Source organism: Chanodichthys erythropterus, chromosome 23, assembly GCF_024489055.1.
Source record: "Chanodichthys erythropterus isolate Z2021 chromosome 23, ASM2448905v1, whole genome shotgun sequence".
In the NCBI taxonomy this organism is placed as follows: Eukaryota; Metazoa; Chordata; class Actinopteri; order Cypriniformes; family Xenocyprididae; genus Chanodichthys; species Chanodichthys erythropterus.
In genome coordinates, this window is record NC_090243.1 from 13,897,295 (window position 1) to 13,918,465 (window position 21,171).

The window sequence follows — 21,171 nt, forward strand, 5'->3', positions numbered from 1 at the left end:
TACTCTCTGTGTGGAGGGTGTCAATGATTGTCTCCTGGACCATTGCCAAGTCAGCAGTCTTCCCCATTAGTGTTGGTTTCAAAGAACAAGAGATACCCGGAATTTATACTGTAGGGATGGTCATTTAATGAAACTCAAATGTAAATATTCTAATATTTTGAGATACTGGATTTTGGACTTTCATTAGCTGTACGCTCTGATCAACAAATTAAAAAAAAAAAAAAAAAAAAAAAAAAAAAACTTTTGAAATGTTTTACTTTACATGTTGGGAATCTAGTATAAATGAAAGTTGTATTTTTAAAAATAATTCAGAATAAAAAAAAAATGAACTTTTCCACGATATTCTAATTATATGACCAGCACATGTGTATATATATATATATATATATGAGAAGTATGTATGTATGTGTTTTAGAATCAGTGTTATTTTTTATTCTTCAAAACACCTGTATATGCAAATTAAGCTACAGCTGTCTTTTACTGAAAGCACTATATATATATATATATATATATATATATATATATATATATATATATATATATATATATATATATATATATATATATATAGTTTTTTTTGCAATAAAATCCTAAATAAAATCTGTTATTTATTCTATTGAAAGGGCTGCACAACCTTAAACCTGCTTAATTGTATAGGATTTCCTTTGCAGATTAGTCAACTAATCCTTCAGATGACCTACTGACTAACCAATTTTGAAAATATGTAGTTTTGAGCATCCCTAATCCTGACCTGTGGCTCTAGAGATGATAAGTCATGTAGTTCTGAACGGACAAGTAAAAATCATCATGTCAACACCAATATTACTAGAGCAGCTCTTCCAGCATCAGACTGCTGACGTATAGCCATTTTTATTTTAGAGTGTTGTAAAAACTTTCATTACTGAGCCGTATAACTCCTGTAAAGACCTGCTGAGCACACAGGAATAATTTTGTTATGCTGATATCAACTACATCGGTCGCTGTAATTAAGTTAATTTGTTTCTTGGCTCACTGCAAGTTGTCTCGAAAGTCTAAACAATTCGTCTAAACAATGATGCTAAGCATATCTGACAGCTTTGAATTTGTTTTCAAACCAGACTATTATAGTTCTCTACTTTACATTTACTCTGCTTCCAAACCTTGTACTGCCTGTACTACAACTCAAATGTTTTTTTTTTGATAAAGAAATTAATATTTTTATTCTGCAAGGGCACATTAAAGCGATCAAAACTGACCGATAATAAATAAATATTATTCTTTTAAACTTTGTATTTGTAACCCCTCCTGTTCGAACTCTAAGCGGGACTCAAACCCGGGTCCGCTGGCATGGGAGTCCGGCCCTCTAACAAGGAGGCTAAAGACTGCATCCTGTAGCGTCTCTTTAGATCAGGGGAGTGAAGTTTACATGCACAGCTCTCACTGGCCTATGTCCATTACACTCACCCCCCTAAACCTCACTCCCATCTGGGTCACGGCACCAATGTAACCCCTCCTGTTCAAAACGCCCGCTTTAAGTGGGACTCGAAACCGGGTCCGCCAGCATGACAAAAAAATTGTCATGAATTCCACTAAAATATTAAGCAGCACAACTGTTTTTAAAATTGTTAATAATAAGAAATGTTTCTTGAGCATCAAATCAGCATATTAGAATGATTTCTAATAAAAGGGACTGAAGAAAGTCATCACAGAAATAAATTACATTTTAAAATATATTCTAACAGAAAACAGTAATTTTAATAGTAATAATATTTCACAATATTACTGTTTTACTGTCCAATGAATGCAATTCAAACTCAGTAATTAGACAATAGTGTTGATAAACTTTCAGCCACGTTGTGTATTTTTAGGGTCTTCGCACAATTGCTTTCCTGTCACTGCGCATCTTGTGATTGGCTCACAGAGTGGCCGTTGCCAACTCTATCATACTCTATTTAGTGCGAGAGCTCTCTGGGGGTGAAAGCACCTCCAGATGACACTCAACAGTATCAGTGTCTAAACCGAGCGAGAGATGAACAGTAAACATGCCAAGTAATGTCAGGAATGACAGGCCTGTGAGAGCTGCAGCATGTCAGATCAGTGGGCCAAGACTGAGAGAAACATTTAAAAGAGATGGAAATAGAGAGCGAGATGTTTATTGACAGGTAAGCTAATGAAGGTCAGAGGTGGCTGTCTGTTAGAGCTCCATCTCATTTCCATTGCAGCGTGTGTTCGTGTGAATCAGATGTGAGGCTGTCTTGTGGAACAGCAGTTGTGTTTGGTGCTCTAGGGACGAGACGTTGTCTACAGCCACGTCTCCCTTCTGACAAGCAGGCCAGATCGTTAGTTCCACTCATCTAATGTAGCTGTCACTAAAACACACACACACATACACACACACACACACACACACACACACACACACACACACACACACACACACACACACACACACACACACACACACACACACACACACAGGCAAACAAACAGACTCTCCACTCTTAAAAAAACTGAATGAATCAAACTTGAGGTGGATTCAGGTATTCAAGTTTTTGGACACTTAAAAATGTCTGGATGACATTGCATTACATAACTTACTGAAGCGCTAGAGCATTATTTATTTAGACCTACTGGAGAGAGATTACCATTAAAGGGATGATGAACTTCCACCTGTTTATAGTGACCTTTACTGCCCTCTACTGGACAGAAAGCACATCTCTGCCTCCTAGTCTTTTTTTCATCTATTCATAGTGAAAGTAAAGAGATGACAGAAAATGATGGGGAAAAGAGGGGGCAACAGGATCAGGAAGTGCCGCAAGCCAGATTCGAACCCATAACTTCAATATGAGAACCCCAGCTCGATGTGCTAACCGTTAAAACCTCATGCAGTCTAATAGCAAACACTATGAAAGAAGCAGTAACAATGAGATTTGTACATTGCTTGCCCATGCAAAACTCACTGCTAAAGTTCTGAGTGGTTACCAGGGTGTTGCTATGTAGTTGCTAGGGCGTTCTGTGTGGATAAATCAAGTCTATGATATTAACAAACCAAATCACTAGCTAATGTTTGTTAACTATTATTTGAGTTAACTCCAACATAGCTGGAAAAAAAATTAAACTAAACTAAAATAAAGCCAAAATAATATAAAATGACCACCAATTATTTATTTATTTATATATGTGGTGGTATATTATATAACTTGAAACCTTTACAACTGGTTTGCATATGAAAATATGAATATGAAAATGCCATGAGAACACTAGACTGCTGAGAAATTCTACCGTTAAACATTTTTAAATGATACAAGTAATCTTAAAATAAAAACTGAAAATGCTTTAAAAAGTAACAATGATAGGGTAAACTACATTGAAAAATAAACTGAAAATAAAATAACTTATTCAAAATTAACACATTATCTTTGATGGCCCTAAACCTAAAATAAAAACTGAAAATGCTTTAAAAAGCAACAATGATAGGGTAAACTACATAATAATAAGCTAATTACTAAATAAAAATAAATAAAAATAAAGTAACTTGTTAAAATTAACATATTAACTTTGGGAGCCCTAAACTTATAAAAAAAATTAAAATAAATAAATAGTAATAAAAAAAAATTAACAATAATGGAAATATTAAAAAAATAAAAAAATAAAAAAAATAATAATCCTGCAACACAAACCCATTATTTATAACTAAGGGTTTTCCCAGCCTCATGGGTCTGTTGCAAACAGTCCTGATCTCTAAGGAAAATAATAACACACCTTTCCTCAACAAGTCATATGATTTGAGGTTTCATTCATGTCTCTAGCACAAAGTAGACAGACGAGATTGAAAAAAGGTCACATGCACCACACCCTAATTCTGTAAGAGAAAACCTACTACACTAACATGTTCAGCAGAGAGAGATATTAACCGATTATCCACTCAAAATAGCCACAGCATGTTAGACGGCATATTATGTTGACATCACACACCACAACACTCAAATGTAAAGCTGGCCTAAACTATGCTTGTAAACAAAAATGTGTGAAACAAAGACAAGGCAACAACACACCCTAATATCAGGGTGTGTCACCTGGGAAAACCCATCTACCATGTCAAATGAACGCTCGAGCAGATAAAGCCAGAAGAAGCTAGTAAGGCCAAGCTCAAGCGCTGATGGGAAATATTACCTCCTTAATCTCGGCCTTAAGTTTCTGCTGTTTCTGTTGCTTGACCTCCTCGGGGGATCGTCCCACCAAGCTGTCCCATGCTAAACTCAGCACCTTAGATTCCTTCAATGGACACACGAGCAATGGACACATGAAAATGAACAAGTCTGGACTTGAAGTCACAAAACACATGTTTACTGCAATGAATAATGTTAATGATATCACTCTATGGAAATTCAGAAATGCTATATTGGGTTTATAATGGGATACTGGTTAGATCCCTGCAAGCAGCGAGCCATCAACAACTATGTTACACTGCAGTTTTTTGTCACATTACATTGCACAAATAGTTTTACACTCGAGTAAACAGAAAAAGAACAAAAACTCTCCTTGTTTGTAAATGAAATGGTACAAAAAAACAATTTATATAGTATTTTTATTGATGTTTTATTGCTTTTTGTAGTAAAATGTTAAAGGGATCATATGATGCTATTTCAAAAGTTCATTATTTTGTTTATTGGCTGTAATAGAATAGGTTAACATACTTTAAAGGTGCCCTAGAACTTTTTTTTAAAAGATGTAATATGAGTCTAAGGTGTCCCCTGAATGTGTCTGTGAAGTTTCCGCTCAAAATACCCCATAGATTTTTTTAATTAATTTTTTTAACTGCCTATTTTGGGGCATAGTTAGAAATGAGCTGATTCAGGGTGTGTGACCCTTTAAATCTGGTGCTCCTGGCCCCAAGAGCTCGCGCTTGCCTTAAACAACATAAAAAAAGTTCAAACAGTTAATATAACCCTCAAAATGGATCTTTACAAAGTGTTCGTCATGCAGCATGTCTAATCGCATAAGTACAGTGTTTATTTTGATGTTTACATTTGATTCTGAATGAATTTGAGGCTGTGCTCCGTGGCTAAAGCTAACATTACACACTGTTGGAGAGATTTATAAAGAATGAAGTTGTGTTTATGAATTATACAGACTGCAAGTGTTTAAAAATGAAAATAGCGACGGCTCTTGTCTCCATGAATACAAGAAGAAACGATGTTAACTTTAACCACATTTAACAGTACATTTGCAACATGCTAACAAAACATTTAGAAAGACAATTTACAAATATCACTAAAAATATCATGATATCATGGATCTGCCATTTTTCACTATTGTCCTTGCTTGCTTACCTAGTCAGATGATTCAGCTGTGCACAGATCCAGACGTTAATACTGGCTGCCCTTGTCTAATGCTTTGATCATGGGCTGGCATATGCAAATATTGGGGCGTACAGCCCGACTGTTACGTAACAGTCGGTGTTATGTTGAGATTCGCCTGTTTTTCGGAGGTCTTTTAAACAAATGAGATTTATATAAGAAGGAGGAAACAATGGAGTTTGAGACACACTGTATGTCATTTCCATGTACTGAACTCTTGTTATTTAACTATGCCGAGGTAAACTCAATTTTTGAATCTAGGGCACCTTTAAATGTTCCAAAAAAAAACAAAAAACATTATTTTTCACATACTGTACATAATTGCAGCTCATGTATTCCCAGTCTATCTTCCCAGATATTTCCAAAGATCCTCCTTCTGAAAAGATCAGAGTGCTCTGACCCAGTGCATTGTGATTGGACAAACACCTCAAGCGTGTCGCAAATGTAGCGCCCCTTATCCTAATCGCAAGCTTCAGCTTCCAAGGCTTTTTAAGCAAATGTAAACACGGTTAATGTCATGGGTTTTACTGTATCAGTTCAAGCCAGAGTCGGATTCTGAAAATGTGGATGATCAACCAGATCAATCAGAACCAACTTTGCATGCACAACTTCAGCAGAACGTTTTACAGTGGTAAGTATTCTTTTTATATAGCTTGCGACGCACTCTGCCAAGTTCAGGAAGCTGTCCTCTGTAAAACAATCTTTTGGGTTGTACTGCTCAAGAACAGCTTTATAAATAAATCTTAACCTCTGATTCCTAATTTTATCCATTTTCGGAAAGCCAAACTAAGCTGTTTTGCTTTCGCATCCAAACAGACAGAATCACCATGACATGGTTCCACACTGAGACAAAATGGTTGCATTTTGCGACCCTTTTTCCTGCTGGTGCGACTAAATTTTGCCACCACCACATTGACCAACTGATAAAAGCGGCCATTAATGTTGAATAAGAATAATGAAATGAAAGTGGAATGAAACTGCGCTACTTGTTTGAGCTGCGTGGACTGTTTATCAGCTCAGACCAATATTAAACAGCGCAGAACGAGCTCAGAACAGGTTCTCAGGCCGATCTCGAGAATGCGACACCGTTACTACACAGCGCTGGGAGATCCAGTAAGAAAGCGTCTGAATTCGCTGTAGTGATAATTAATTAATTTCCTTACATTTACAATAAAAAGACATGTAATATAAATAGTAATTGCAATTAATAATGCAAAACAATAGTAATTTTATGATAAAAAGAAACTTTAAATTAAAAATCCCCCCAGTGCTACCAAATCAGGTGCAGGTCAAATGTTAGTCTGGAGGACTGTTGTGACATTTGAGGAAGTAATATATGGACTTTGATCAAGTTTTTAGGTATGTCTGGATCAGTGTTCTCTGTTAGAATAAATCCCTTTGTGGGAGACTATGAGCTTTGAAACTTTGCAGATCGCAGACATGCACAAACAGATACGTTACACACTGAAGGAAAAGGACAACATTAAAAAGCACAATATGACCCCTTTAAATGCTGTGGATCAGTATTTACACCATTCTATATTGTCCATGTAATATTTTATCACAGAATAAAATAGGTCTTTATACTTTTAAATATATAGCTGTCTATATTTTAGGAAGGGAGCCATTGGGGGTCCGTGAGTTAAAAAATTAGAACCCCCTTTTTCTTTTTTTAAAACGTAGCCTGACTGTACTTTACCTAGTTTAAATTATGAGTAGCTTGTCTAAAGTACAATTTTACAATAAGTTTCCCAACACCGATCACTATTATGTATTGTTTAATATACCATGTATTTGCATTAGGACACCATTCACATATATGGTTTATCTTTTTTTTTTTTTTTTGCTACTTGCTGTGAGTGAGTGAATCTAGAGCATATTCTTATAGTTCTTTTGGTAAAAAAAAAAAAAAAAAATCTGAGCATTGGGGATACCTTCTCATTTTGGAAATGGCCTTTTGTAGTAAGCAGCACAAGTCAGCAGGGACCGCGCTCAATCAAAACACGTAATTAAATTGAGAAGAGATGCTGCTAAGCTTCTCTAGACACCATCGGTTCTTTGTCCAGTAATGCCCTTTCAGAGCGTTCAAGCTTCCTGCCCCTGATATTTGATGGACAAAAATTAAACTCAAAAATCCAAAGAGACCTAAATATGGCAATATTAGCTTGGGCAATATGAGTATTACTTAAAAGCATCCTTTTTGAAGAGGAGTCTGGCTTGAAGGGACATCTACAGCTATCCGGAGATATTTATATAATCTCTCCAAAATCCTTTTACAGCTTAAAAAGGAGTGCTGTCTAATGAACGGCTAGAGCTCGGTTTTATTAAAAATAATCTGTGTGAATTTTCAAAGGAGCGCTGGACGGATTACGTGGAGAGTGGAAAGAGTCAATAATAGACCTACCGTATCCCTGTCAGCCTTCTTCGTGGCAAGAGCTTCAGTCTTCGCTTCGAAATCCGCCTGGATGTTGTCTCGCCTCCTTAGTACCGCCTGGAAGCCCATGATCAATACTCATGAAGTATGAAAATTGTGATCAATATATTTTAATGAAATTTAAGGTTGGATGAAATATGTGATAAGCCTCGGAAAAAACATAATGCCAGCTCTATTGATCTTAGCTTTGCGTTAAGGTGTATGCCAATATCATATCAATTCAAACATGATTTCTATACTAGGAAAACAAGCAGGTTATTTGCCTCAAACAAACTAGAACAGAACATTTAATTTAACCAAAACAACTGATTAGTATTATATACTTAAAGGCATAGTTCACCTAAAATGTTAATTCTGTTGCTATTTACTCACCCTCATGTCAGATATTTTGAGAAATGTTTCAACTGTTTTTATCGACGCATACACTACCGTTAAAAAGTTTGGGGATTCTTAATGTTTTTGAAAGAAGTCTTCTGCTCACCAAGGCTGCATGTATTTGATCACAAAATACAGTAAAAACACAAATTTTATTAAATATTATTACAATTTAAAAGAACTGTTTTCCATTTTAATATATTTTAAAACAATTTATTCTTGTGATATCAAAGCTGAATTTTCAGCATCATTACTCCAGTCTTCATTGTCACATGATCCTTCAGAAATCATTTTAAAGATGCCGTAGAACATCTTTTAAAAAGATGTAATATAAGTCTAAGGTGTCTCCTGAATGTGTCTGTAAAGTTTCAGCTCAAAATACCCCATAGATTTTTTTTGTATTAATTTTTTTAACTGCCTATTTCGGGGCATCATTAAACATTAGCCAATTTAGGCTGCGGCCACTTTAAATCGCGCGTTCCCCGCCCACGGAGCTCGCGCTTGCCTTAAACAGCATAAACAAAGTTCACACAGCTAATATAAGCCTCAAAATGGATCTTTACAAAGTGTTTGTCATGCAACATGTCTAATTGCGTAAGTATAGTATTTATTTGGATGTTTACAATTGATTCTGAATGAGTTTGATAGTGCTCCGTGGCTAAAGCTAACATTACACACTGTTGGAGAGATTTATAAAGAATGAAGTTGTGTTTATGAATTATACAGACTGCAAGTGTTTAAAAATGAAAATAACGACGGCTCTTGTCTCCATGAATACAGTAAGAAACAATGGTAACTTTAACCACATTTAACAGTACATTAGCAACATGCTAACGAAACATTTAGAAAGACAATTTACAAATATCACTAAAAATATCATGTAATCATGGATCATGTCAGTTATCATTGCTCCATCTGACATTTTTCGCTGTTGTTCTTGCTTGCTTACCTAGTCTGATGATTCAGCTGTGCACAGATCCAGACGTTAATACTGGCTGCCCTTGTCTAATGCCTTGAACATGGGCTGGCATATGCAAATATTGGGGGCGTACATATTAATGATCCCGACTGTTACGTAACAGTCGGTGTTATGTTGAGATTCGCCTGTTCTTCGGAGGTCTTTTAAACAAATGAGATTTATATAAAAAGGAGGAAACAATGGAGTTTGAGACTCACTGTATGTCTTTTCCATGTACTGAACTCTTGTTATTCAACTATGCCGAGGTAAATTCAATTTTTTTTATTCTAGGGCACCTTTAAGTGTGTTCACACTTGTAGTTCTGTTTGCTTTGTTTGGTCCGGATTCTTTGATGAATAAAAAGTTCAGAAATAGATTTTTTTTTTTTTTTGTAATATTATAAATGTCTTTACTGTCACTTTTGATCAATTTAATGCATCTTTGCCTTCCTTGCTTTTTTCAAGATTCCGCCTTTTTGTGTTCTGCAGAATAAAGAATATAATACAAGTTTGGAATGACATGAGGGTGAGTAAATGATGATAGCATTCATTTGGGGCTGAACTATCTCTTTAAGAAAGAGAAAACAGGATCATCTTGTCAGCAGGTCTACCTTGAGAGTCTCAGTGCAGAGGACGTACTCATGAAGAGCTGGAATCAGGTGATCGTTGATCTGTTTGACCCGCTCCTCTGTCTCCTTGCAACAACTGTCCAGACTGCTTGCCATGCTCGTCAGGGGCTCGGCCAGCTCCTCCTCTGATTGTGACCACAGCGCGTACATCGGCCCACACTCCTTCAGCTCCTCCAGGTACTCTGTGACAACAGCAGCAGCCAGTTTATGCAGCGTTCCCATCATTCTATAGCAGCTACAGCCAATATGAATACGTCTGCCAGTCAATTACGTAAGAAAAATATGAGACCGGACATGTGAGATGAGAATGAGGAGAATTCATGGAAAAGTGTGTGTCCAACCTTTCTGCTCTCTGACGATTCTTTGAGTAACTTTATCAAGTGAGCTGATCTTCTGACTGAAGGCTTCCACGTACTCCTGCATGTCAGTGAACTCCTCGGGCCGGTTTCGGACCCCTCTGACTGTAGCAGCGACAGCTTTCACCGTCTCCCCCATCCGGCTCAGAAAACCTGGACCCTGTTTCTTATGAGAGGTTAACTCCTGCACAGAAGATCAGAGGAACGGTGTATGATGCAGGTTGACAACAGCAAAATAACCCCCATTTCCACTACATTTTTTTTCTCAGCAAAAGCCTCTAATAACTGAAAATGTGGTCGACAGCCGACGAAGCGTCAAATATCCATAACAGCAAATCTTCCTCTATTATGACTGAAAGGAGGTGAGGAGAGTACTTATCTTCGAGGTCACTCAGTCAGGTCTAAACAGAAACTGTCACATTATCTCCGTGCATTCAACATAATCCTCTTATGAAGCAAAACTGAGATGACGTATGGTGAACACACAGAAGGTCAGTGATTATCAGGGTAAAGTAGAGTGTGGGACTGTGTGTGTGTGTGTGTGCAGGCAAGATTTAATGTCCTTATTAAGAAGAAAACAATGTCTCTAGCAAAAGAGCAAAATCTTCCAGTGGAACATCTACACAAAACAGAAATGGTGATTATAACATATAACTGATATGTGATCAGGTGATCACTTACTGGCCTGGGTCAAAAAAGCCCCAAGTTTCTACTTTTGGTCTTTAGATATGGTTTAGGATGAGTTATGCTTAAGTTTAATACTTAAAGGGACAGTTCACCCAAAAGAGAAACTTCTGTCACGATTTACTCACCCTCAAGTAGTTCCAAACCCATATTTCTTTGTTCTGATGTACACAAAGCAAGAATGTTTGTAACCAAGCAGATCAAAGGAAGATATTTTGAAGAATGTTTGTAACCAAGCAGATCTCGCCCCCCATTGTCTACCATAGTAAGGGAAAAAATGCTATGGTAGTCAATGGGGGGCGAGATCTGCTTGGTTACAAACATTCTTCAAAATATCTTCCTTTGTGTACAGCAGAACAAAGATAGATATATATATATATATATATATATATATATATATATATATATATATATATATATATATATATATATATATATATATATATATATATATATATATATATGTTTGAAACAACTTGAGGGTGAGTAAATGATGACAGAATTTTAATTTTTGGGTGAACTATCCCTTTAATTATGTGTAAGTTTAATACTTAATACTTAAATATTAAATACTTAAACTTTAATACATCCACTGTACCTTTAAGTATTAAAAAACAAACAAACCTATAAATAAATTAACTTAATTAAATATTTATAATATTAATTTAAAAAATGCATTTTATAAATAAATGCATAAACATAAATGTATAAATGTAAAATTAAATGCATGCATAAATGTTTAAATAAATAAAATGTAACAGACAAATATGTACATAAAATGTATAAATAATAATGTGTAATTAGTTGTATAAAACATATAATAAATAAATAGATAAAAACAAACTAAAAATAAAACGAACGAATGAATAAATATAAAAATACATTTGTAAATTGTATAAAATGTTTAAAAATATAAATAGATAAATAACTGAATATAAATGAATTAATACGAATTCATTTATTTCATAGTTATTTATCTGCGAAAAAACGTAGATAAATAACTACCTAAAAATTCATGAATAAATAAATGCATAAACAGATACATGCATTCATGCATAAATACATACATAAATAAATAAAGAGTCTTACCCCTGCTGTGAGAAAGATCTTAAAATCCTCAGTGCTGGAGAAAATTGGATGTTCTGCTATCTTGTTCAGAAACCTGTGCAGCGCCTTCCTCCTTGTCTCAATGAAATCTTCATTAAATCTCTCCACCATTCCTTTCATCACAAACTTCTCAGGTAGCGGCTGATGGGACACAATCAAGTCATTGTATTACGAGATATTATGAGAAACTTTATTTATTTATTTTATTTTGACAGGGGAGTGAAATGATGTCTTAAAGGTATTAGAACCTCCTCCACTCAACTTTACCAATATATTAGCATGGGTAAATGATAAAGACTTCCATACTAACTGTGTTCATTCTTCCAGAATGTTTGACAAGCAAGAGACTCTTCACCTACATGAACAATGAGCGTGGGATGAGCCTCTTCCAGACGTCCCTTTAACCACAGGAAGTCTTGGTATCGCCTTCGCACCTCAAACTCACTCTCGTCAAACTCGCTCCGTGTGGTCTGATGTGAGGGAAAAAGTTGAGAGAATTATTCACAGAACCTGACTTAGTGAATGTGTGCTCAGATCTGCCATACCTTGGTCATGACCCGGTAGGTTACGTATGTCTCGATAGCCGTCACGAGACTCTCTGGGTTATCGACTGTGACAAAAATATCTTTGGTGTCGGCATCTTCCTCTTCTTCCTCAAACTTGTACTGGTTGATCATTGAAGCAGGGGAGGTCTGCATGGAGGCGTTGAAAGAGCTTCCCTCTGTGAGAGTCGTATCCTACACAAAATACAAGACGTGGATCAGGACACGCGAGGGACCAACCGCACAAGTGTTCAGACGCATACAATACGTGTTTTCTACTAACTAGATGTGGATTGGTTTACAGCAAAAAAAAAAAAAAAAAAAAAAAAAATTGGTTTACAGCAACAAAAAGTACCACTGAATTTAAAACAACTATTTAAACAAAATCTATAGATATACATCACCGTTTAAAAGTTTGGAGTTGGTAAGTCTCTTATGCTCACCAAGGCTGCATTTATTGGATCACAGAACTACAGTAAAAACTGAAATATTGTGAAATATGATTGCAATTGACATTAAAGGTTTTCTATTTTAATATACAGTAGTATCCAAAAGTGATGTCTGGAGGAGATATTTGTTTTTAATGACCCTACAAGTTCGATTAAACTATCAAACTTTGAGGAAATTATTTAATATTTTTTAAATATGTTTAATTTAAGGGAAGAAAAATATTTGGTTAAGGTATTTATCTGACACAGCTACAGGTTTTATTTTATTAAGCAAACAAAAAAATGCATAGAAAAACAAAAAGCTCAAAAGGAAAAAGCATACATTGACTACAACATATTCAGTTATTAATATTTTGTTGGTTCTCTTTTGATTTTGTATGTCCATAATTTCTTTTTTTTTTTTTGTATGACAGCCTGGCCAAAAAATATGTCCACACAATTTGGCATGTTTCATTGGGTCATCAAAAATAAAACGACTGACTCCAAACACACCTACGCAATATTACAAAATCTTTAACTTATTTTTAATAATATTTTAATAAGGGGTGAAGATGTCAATTTTCCTGGGCTGGACATCACTTTTGGCCTCTACTGTATTTTAAAAATGTCATCCTGTGCTGAATTTTAAGCATCATCATTACTCCAGTCTTCAGTGTCACATGACTCTTCAGAAATCATTCTAATATGCTGATTTGCTACTCAAGAAACATTTCTTGTTGTGCTGGTCTTTTAAGAGTTAAATTTAGACTTGTATATACCTAAAAACATTTTTTTTTAAAATAGCTATTGTGCTTAAATTTAAGTTTTCAAAAAAAAAAAAAAAAAATCGATGTATTTTAGTGAACAATATAAAAAGGAACAATAAACGGTTCTGCTATTGTTACTAAACCACAGAACTCCAATATTAGGGCTGCACGATATATCGCATGAGATTGTCACGCGCATTTCGTCAGTAAAGCCGGTTCCCTGATTACCGTTAAATCGCCATCACCTGCTTTCAAATGGAGCGGCATTTAATAGACAGAGCCGTAGATCACTGAAAAGCCACGCAATATCGCGTTCATTATCGAAGGCGATTCATCTGCGATATGAACGCGATATTGCGAGGCTTTTCAGTGTTCTACGGCTCTGTCTATTAAATGCCGCTGCATTTGAAAGCAGGTGATGGCGATTTAGTGGTAATAAGGGAACCGGCTTTATTGATGAAATGCGCATGACAATCTCATGCGATATATCGTGCAGCCCTATCCAATATGATTGCCATTTTAAGAGTATCATTAAATTACTTTAAACCTGCTGCGTTTGTGATTTTATCACAGTGAGAGACAAACATCTGATTTTCCTACTGTTTTGCTATCTTTTCCTGATCCAAACACTGACGCATGCAAATCCCTCTCGTTTAGCCACAGCTGCTGGGAAAGAAGCCCGTGTGTCTGTTTCCTGTCATAACAAACTGGCCCATAGTCAGCACAAACTGCACTTCTGCTTTACACTACAAACACCTCACTTCCATTCAGAACCATTCACTGTTAATACGAACTACAAAACCACCCAAAATGTTTAAGAGAAGTACAAACACTCCAGCTCCGAATGAAAGTTTGTCAAGACTTTTTGGACTGACAAAGCTGTGACGGAAAGTTTAAAGGAAGAGTTTAAGAAAATTATAATTACTCACACTCATGTCATTCCAAACCCGTAAGACATCCGTTCATCTTCAGAACACAAATTAAGATCTTTTTAATGGATTTTGAGAGCTTTCTGTCCCTCCATTGACAGCCTACCCAACTGACACTTTCAAGCCCCACAAAGGTAAGCCAGTGGTTTAACCTCAGTTTCATGAAGCAATGTGAGTGATTTGTGCAAAAAAAAAAAAAACATAATTTACTACTTTATTTACAACATATTATTCTTCAACGTGCGTTCACAAGTGCACCACAAGATGCATGCGCGAGCAGACGTTGCGTGCACCTGAGTTGAAGATTAATATTTTGTAAATAAAGGTTTTTTTTAAGTGGTTAAAGGGATCGTTGTTGAATCATGATCCGTATGGACTAAGCCCCACGGTTCGGCACGCATGTGATTCGCGGATCAACTGCAAGTTTAACTGCAATAGAGTGAAGGGTTATCATTTGCACGTTTTGTCTTGCTAGTTTACACAATAAACAGATATAAAACCATTCCAGCGCTAGAAGAGGCAAAAGAAGATTTAATTCGGTATCGCACGCCACGTTGTTATTGGTGCGCACAGACGCACATGTATACAAGGCTCGCGCACACACAGAGAGAGAGGCGTGTTTCAGATAGCTCGCAAACTCCAAATTGATTTCTCTTTCGCATCCTAAATGCACTTGGATGGACACGCATTACGTCAGTCAAAATACCCCTCTCGGCAAGTATTCTCGTAAACACATTCGGTCATGTCTTAAGTAAACAAGGTGAGAATTTGGATGTGTATCTATCGGATGTGTGCGTGCATGGGGTCTTACTCTTAAAGTGACAGAAACCTATAAATACCTGCTGTTGTCTGTCATGTAAATCAAACAACAAAACACAGCTTTAACAAAGATTTATCTAAATTAAAGGTGCCATCGAACGTTTTTTTTACAAGATGTAATATAAGTCTAAGGTGTCCCCTGAATGTGTCTGTGAAGTTGCAGCTCAAAATACCCCTTAGATTTTTTTTATAATTTTTTTTAACTGCCTATTTTGAGGCATAATTAGAAATGCGCCAATTCAGGCTGCGACCCCTTTAATTGCTCACGCTCTCCGCCCCCTCCCGAGCTCTCGACTCTATCATTGCATAAACAAAGTTCACATGGCTAATATAACCCTCAAAATGGATCTTTACAAAGTGTTCGTCATGCAGTAACGTAAATATGGTAAGTATGGTATTTATGTGGATGTTTACATTTGATTCTGAATGAGTTTGATAGTGCTCCGTGGCTAAAGCTAACATTACACACTGTTGGAGAGATTTATAAAGAATGAAGTTGTGTTTATGAATTATACAGACTGAAAAGTGTTTAAAAATGAAAATAGCGACGGCTCTTGTCTCCCTGAATACAGTAAGAAACGATTTAACAGTACATTATCAACATGCTAAAGAAACATTTAGAAAGACAATTTACAAATATCACTAAAAATATCATGATATTATAGATCATGTCAGTTATTATCACTCCATCTGCCATTTTTTGCTGTTGTCCTTGCTTGCTTATCTAGTCTGATGATTCAGCTGTGCACAGATCCAGACGTTAATACTGGCTGCCCTTGTGTAATGCCTCGATCATGGGCTGGCATATGCAAATACGTATGCGTACACCCCGAGTGTTATGTAAGATTCGCCTGTTCTTCAGAGGTCTTTTAAACAAATGAGATTTATATAAGAAGGAGGAAACAATGGAGTTTGAGAGTGAACTCTTGTTATTCAACTATGCCAAGGTAAATTCAATTTTCAATTCAATGGCACCTTTAAATTTATACAGTCATTTTACATACATTGCAGTACACAAAAATTAATACTACAGTTAGACCTTATACTTTATTTGTAACTTTATGATGTATTTATCTATGCTTGTAATTGGTGTACAGTATTTGTTCTTTTTACAGTCTGTTCACTTTCCTTTAATAATGTATTAGTTAGGCTAACAATTTCTGCTTTGGTATTGGAGTAGTTAAAGTGGGCTAAGTAATAATTGGAAAGTTACCCCTCATTTTTTTTTTGTTTTTTGTGCTGATCCAAAAAATGATCTGATCAGTGACCTAATAACCATGATATGATCCGAACCGTGAGTTTTGTGATCTGTTGAACCACTAGTTTTCTTGCACAATTTCAGTTTGCGCATCAAAAACCACTGGAGTCACATGGATTACTTTAATGACGTCTAACTACCTTTCTGGGGCTTGAAAGTGGTAGTTGCATAGCTGCCAATGGAGAGACCGAAAGCTCTCAGATTTCATTAAAAAGATCTTAATTTGTGTTCCAAAGGTGAACGAAAGTCTTATGGGTTTGGAACGACATGAGGGTGAGTAACTGATGACAGAATTTTCCCTTTTGGGTGAAATATCCCTTTAAGGTTGTACAAAGCTTTAAAACAGACAGAGTGCAAGCAAATGTTTGCTAAAGTTGTCTTGAGTGGTTGTTAGGGCATTGCTAGGGTGTTCTAACTGTTGCTAAGGTGTTGTAACTGTTGCTAGGCATTGCTACTATGTTCTACCTGCTTGCTGGGAATTGTTATGGAGTTCTGTCTAGTTTGCTGGCTGCTGCTAGGGCATTTTACTCCGTCGACAGACAGACAGAAAGACAGTCAGATAGACGTCAGAGAGCTGGAAACACACAGTCTGTATCTATACTGAACTGAGCGATGAGTTTTGGCCATTTAAAACGAAATATCTGACACCAAATGAAGTTTAAGACGAACTCAACAGAAAATACACAACTCCGATGTGAGAAAAAACAAAAAAACAAAAAAAAAACATACCATGACAGCGCCTGATCGCTGACCTTTGAAACTTCAGATCACAGCAAAACACCCAGATTTCAGTGAGAAAACTCCAGAGAGATTTCTACGTGCTTTATGATGTAGAATCAAACGACTTTAACTGAGCCTGTTTTACAGCACTGATCTACAGTCTGCGATCGATCATCTCAGTTAAAACCAGTTGATTATATATTACCTTACTGAAAACTTCCAAGTCATCGTCTTCATCTAGATCTAATATTTGCCCGCTGATGTCTGTCGGAATCGCAACCGAAGAATTGCCCGATGGCACGGCGTTGTCGTCGACAGGTCCACTCATCTTTGCTCAAATCGCTACTTTGCTACAAGTTTTCTGGACTTCATCAGTTTTTCCGCACAGCTCTCTAAAGCTCAGCCGAAGCGGGGATCAACTGCGCAGAATCGGAAACCGCGAGACAAGGAAAGGGCCGAGTTGAGCGCTGCGGGACGCCCACGTGAAGGAGTATGTTTACTGTATTCGACTTGATGTTTTGGTTGGTTTTTAGCCAAAAGCTCCTGCGTTTAGAGGTTATTGAGTGCTAAACCGGGAAATAATAGTGATTTACATCAGATGGTTGTTTTTAAAGTTTGAAATGCAGGCTTATGTGGTTTGCATAATTCAAATTAAACTTGAGGTAAGAAACTACGTTTATGGGTTTAAAGGGATAGTTCACCCCAAAATGAAAATTCTATCATCATTTACTCGCCCTTAAGTTGTTCCAAATCTGTATACATTTCTTTGTCCTGTTGAACACAAAGGAAGATATTTTGAAGAAAGTTTGTAACCAGGCCACTTTGGGGCACCATTGACTTCCATAGTAGGAAAAAAACTACTATGGAATTCAATGGTGCCCCAAAACTGTTAAGTTTAAAGGATTAGTCCACTTTTAAATAAACTTTTCCTGATGATTTACTCACCCCCATGTCATCCAAGATGTTCATGTCTTTCTTTCGTCATTCGAAAAAAAATTAAGGTTTTTGAGGAAAACATTCCAGGATTTTTCTCCATATAGTGGATTTCAATGGCTACCAACAGGTTGAAGGTCCAAATGTCAGTTTCAGTACAGCTTTAAACGATACCAGACGAGGAATAAGGGTCTTATCTAGCGAAACCCTCGGTCATTTTCGGAAAAAATACAACCGTTTATGCTTTATAAACACAAAATATCGCCTTGAACGTACTTCCCATTTCCGCATTCTTCAAAACACTTACGCTGAATGTTCTACGCCTTCCCTATTCTACTTACTGAAAAAAATGAAACTGCCGCCGCATTCGTTCCGTAAGTAGAATAGGGAAGGCGTAGAACATTCAGCGTAAGTGTTTTGAAGAATGCGGAAATGGGAAGTATGTTCAAGGTGATATTTTGTGTTTATAAAGCATAAACAGTTGTATTTTTTTTCCGAAAATGACCGATGGTTTCTTTAGATAAGACCCTTATTCCTCGTCTGGTATCATTTAAGGCCCTTTGAAGCTGCACTGAAACTGCAGTTTGGACCTTCAACCTGTTGAAATCCACTATATGGAGAAAAATTCTGTAATGTTTTCCTAAAAAAACCTTAATTTCTTTATGACTGACGAAAGAAAGAGATGAACATCTTGGATGACATGGGGGTAAGTAAATTATCAGGAAAAGTTGAACTTTAACACATTCTTCAAAATATCTTCCTTTGTGTTCAACATACAGAAAATTATACAGATTTGGAACAACTTGAGAGTGAGTAGAATTTTCATTTTTGGGTGAACTATCCCTTTAAGAGGACGGTTCGTAACCTAAGGTTACTAATAAACTAAAGTCTAATTTACAGTAAATACTTTTCACTTTATATTCTACAAAATACACGTACAATGCTTGTATAATAAAAATTGAATATATAGGCCTATTTTAATCTCAGAGACATGATTATTTTATATTATTTAAATTATTTTCACTCATTCATGTCAGTTCGGGTTTGTCTAACACTTAAAGAGCTGTAAACTTAGTGTAAAACTTAGTAAAACTGGCACTGATTTCCTGCTGTGTCTTTTTACAACCAGAAGATGCCACTGTTGCTCAATTTAAAGGCCTTTACAATGTGGCAATTAAGACTTCATATGACAGTGGCAATTACAAATCTATATAGCTATGCAAACACTCAAGTATTTTGCTGTGTGAGACTGCATTATGGGACAAAATTGGGCATATCTAATAAGAGACTTATTAGGAAATATCTAATTAGGGACATGCCAGTCAGGCTATATTGAATTTAAGTACTTATCATGAAACCGCTCTTGTCATTAATATAAAATATTCTGCCACAGAATTCCTCATTAGTTGTCAGTTATTTCATTTATTTAATCAAATAAAGACCATCCCCTTGGATATAATGAATGTAGGACTTGATCACATTTCTTTGAGTTTGGACTTTATCCATTATATTATCATAAAAATTATAATGCTTTATGTTCCTGAATTGAGTGAAAATGGTGCTAGATATTGCTTTTAATATTGTTTTACCTCCCTTTACTTATTATATTACATTAATTTGGTATAAAAACTAAATCAAAAGCTCTCCTATACCATGCATCAGGAAAAAATAATACTGTTTTTCGCCTTTCCGCATAAGAAGAACTCCCTGAAATGTTGCATAGATTGCACTGCATATAAAGTATTAGAATATCTGTAGAAAGGGCAGGCCATACGTGTGCCTGAACCAGGCAGCTGTAGCGCTAAGCACAGAAAAGGTCAGCCCCACCTCGATCACATTAGCGTACTGTCATTTTATATCATTTGCTTTCATAATTGATTTAAAGCTGAAGCGAGGACCCTTTTTTCTCATTTTGATGTGTGACGATCAAAGACTTTCATAACTGTGTCACACTATCACACCGTATGATGCATGAGTTGCTGTGAAACGATCTTTATTTAGCCACTGCAGCGAGCATATTCAATGCAAGCTGTTAATTAAAACTGTTTTTCATGTAAATGATAAATAGCCCGTTGGAAAGTCATTTGTAAGGCAGAATACTGGGAATGCGTTACATAACATGATTCAAAACTAAGCCCATTAGATCAGATTCAGTGCAGACCACACCCATTCGGACTTGCTTGTCATCATGGCTGTTTTAAGTCTAGCTGTGTGATTCTGATATACAGCACAGAGCTGTTTACTTAGCAGAACCATCATAACCATATATATAGATAGTGTGACTGCGTGTGAATGAACGACATCCTGGCATCCTGATTTGTGGCACGGTCCCAAATCCTTCCTCTACCGACCTCCATCAACGGCAGATAATAATTACATCAGCATTACCCCACAACAATGGCGTACATAGATCAGCTCCTTTCAAATTACATTTCCTTCCTGTTGGGCCCATTAGCGATGTCGACCAGACCATGTTTTTTTTTTAAAAAAAACCCTATTGCTGTTGTTTCTGAGTGCATTTGCTGGACCGTGCCGCAGAGAATTTCGACAATTCTGTTAAAACCCCACTGGATGTCCCTCAGATGTAGAATAGGCTTGATTTGGGAGAACCGCTTGCTAATCTGCAGTGTGCCATAATAAACTGTGTTTTGGCAGGAGGAAAAAACCTTCACATAAAGCACACAAAACATCAAATAGAGAAGACTTGAGCCACCTGGAGCGAATGCAGAAGAAGACAATTAAAAATCAATTTACTGTCAAAAAGCTTTGCTTTCTAATTAAATCCGCACACAGCCGAGTCTCTCTCGTTGCTGGCTGATGCACAGTTGCAAAGCACACATTTATTTATTTATTACCCCCCAGACGGGTGCAATAGTTATTATCGCTTTTACGAT

At 36.3% G+C, this 21,171-nt stretch overlaps 1 protein-coding gene across 3 annotated transcripts in view; it reads right to left on the reverse strand.

Moving 5' to 3' along the window:
* snx7 (sorting nexin 7) overlaps positions 1–17,777 on the reverse strand; it is a 31,071-nt gene extending 13,294 nt beyond the window's left edge. For 2 of the 3 annotated variants that reach the window (XM_067378537.1, XM_067378536.1), the window contains exons 1-8: positions 17,550–17,777; positions 12,427–12,618; positions 12,241–12,351; positions 11,864–12,022; positions 10,076–10,274; positions 9,717–9,916; positions 7,744–7,830; positions 4,153–4,254 (exon numbers count right to left, since the gene is read on the reverse strand). In XM_067378537.1, the coding sequence (XP_067234638.1) occupies positions 4,153–4,254; positions 7,744–7,830; positions 9,717–9,916; positions 10,076–10,274; positions 11,864–12,022; positions 12,241–12,351; positions 12,427–12,618; positions 17,550–17,672 (1,173 nt within the window). In that variant the 5' untranslated portion in view covers positions 17,673–17,777. The remainder of the gene's footprint in view (positions 1–4,152; positions 4,255–7,743; positions 7,831–9,716; positions 9,917–10,075; positions 10,275–11,863; positions 12,023–12,240; positions 12,352–12,426; positions 12,619–17,549) is intronic. The other variant, XM_067378538.1, reaches the window with a different exon arrangement.
* Between the last annotated feature and the right edge of the window lie 3,394 nt (positions 17,778–21,171).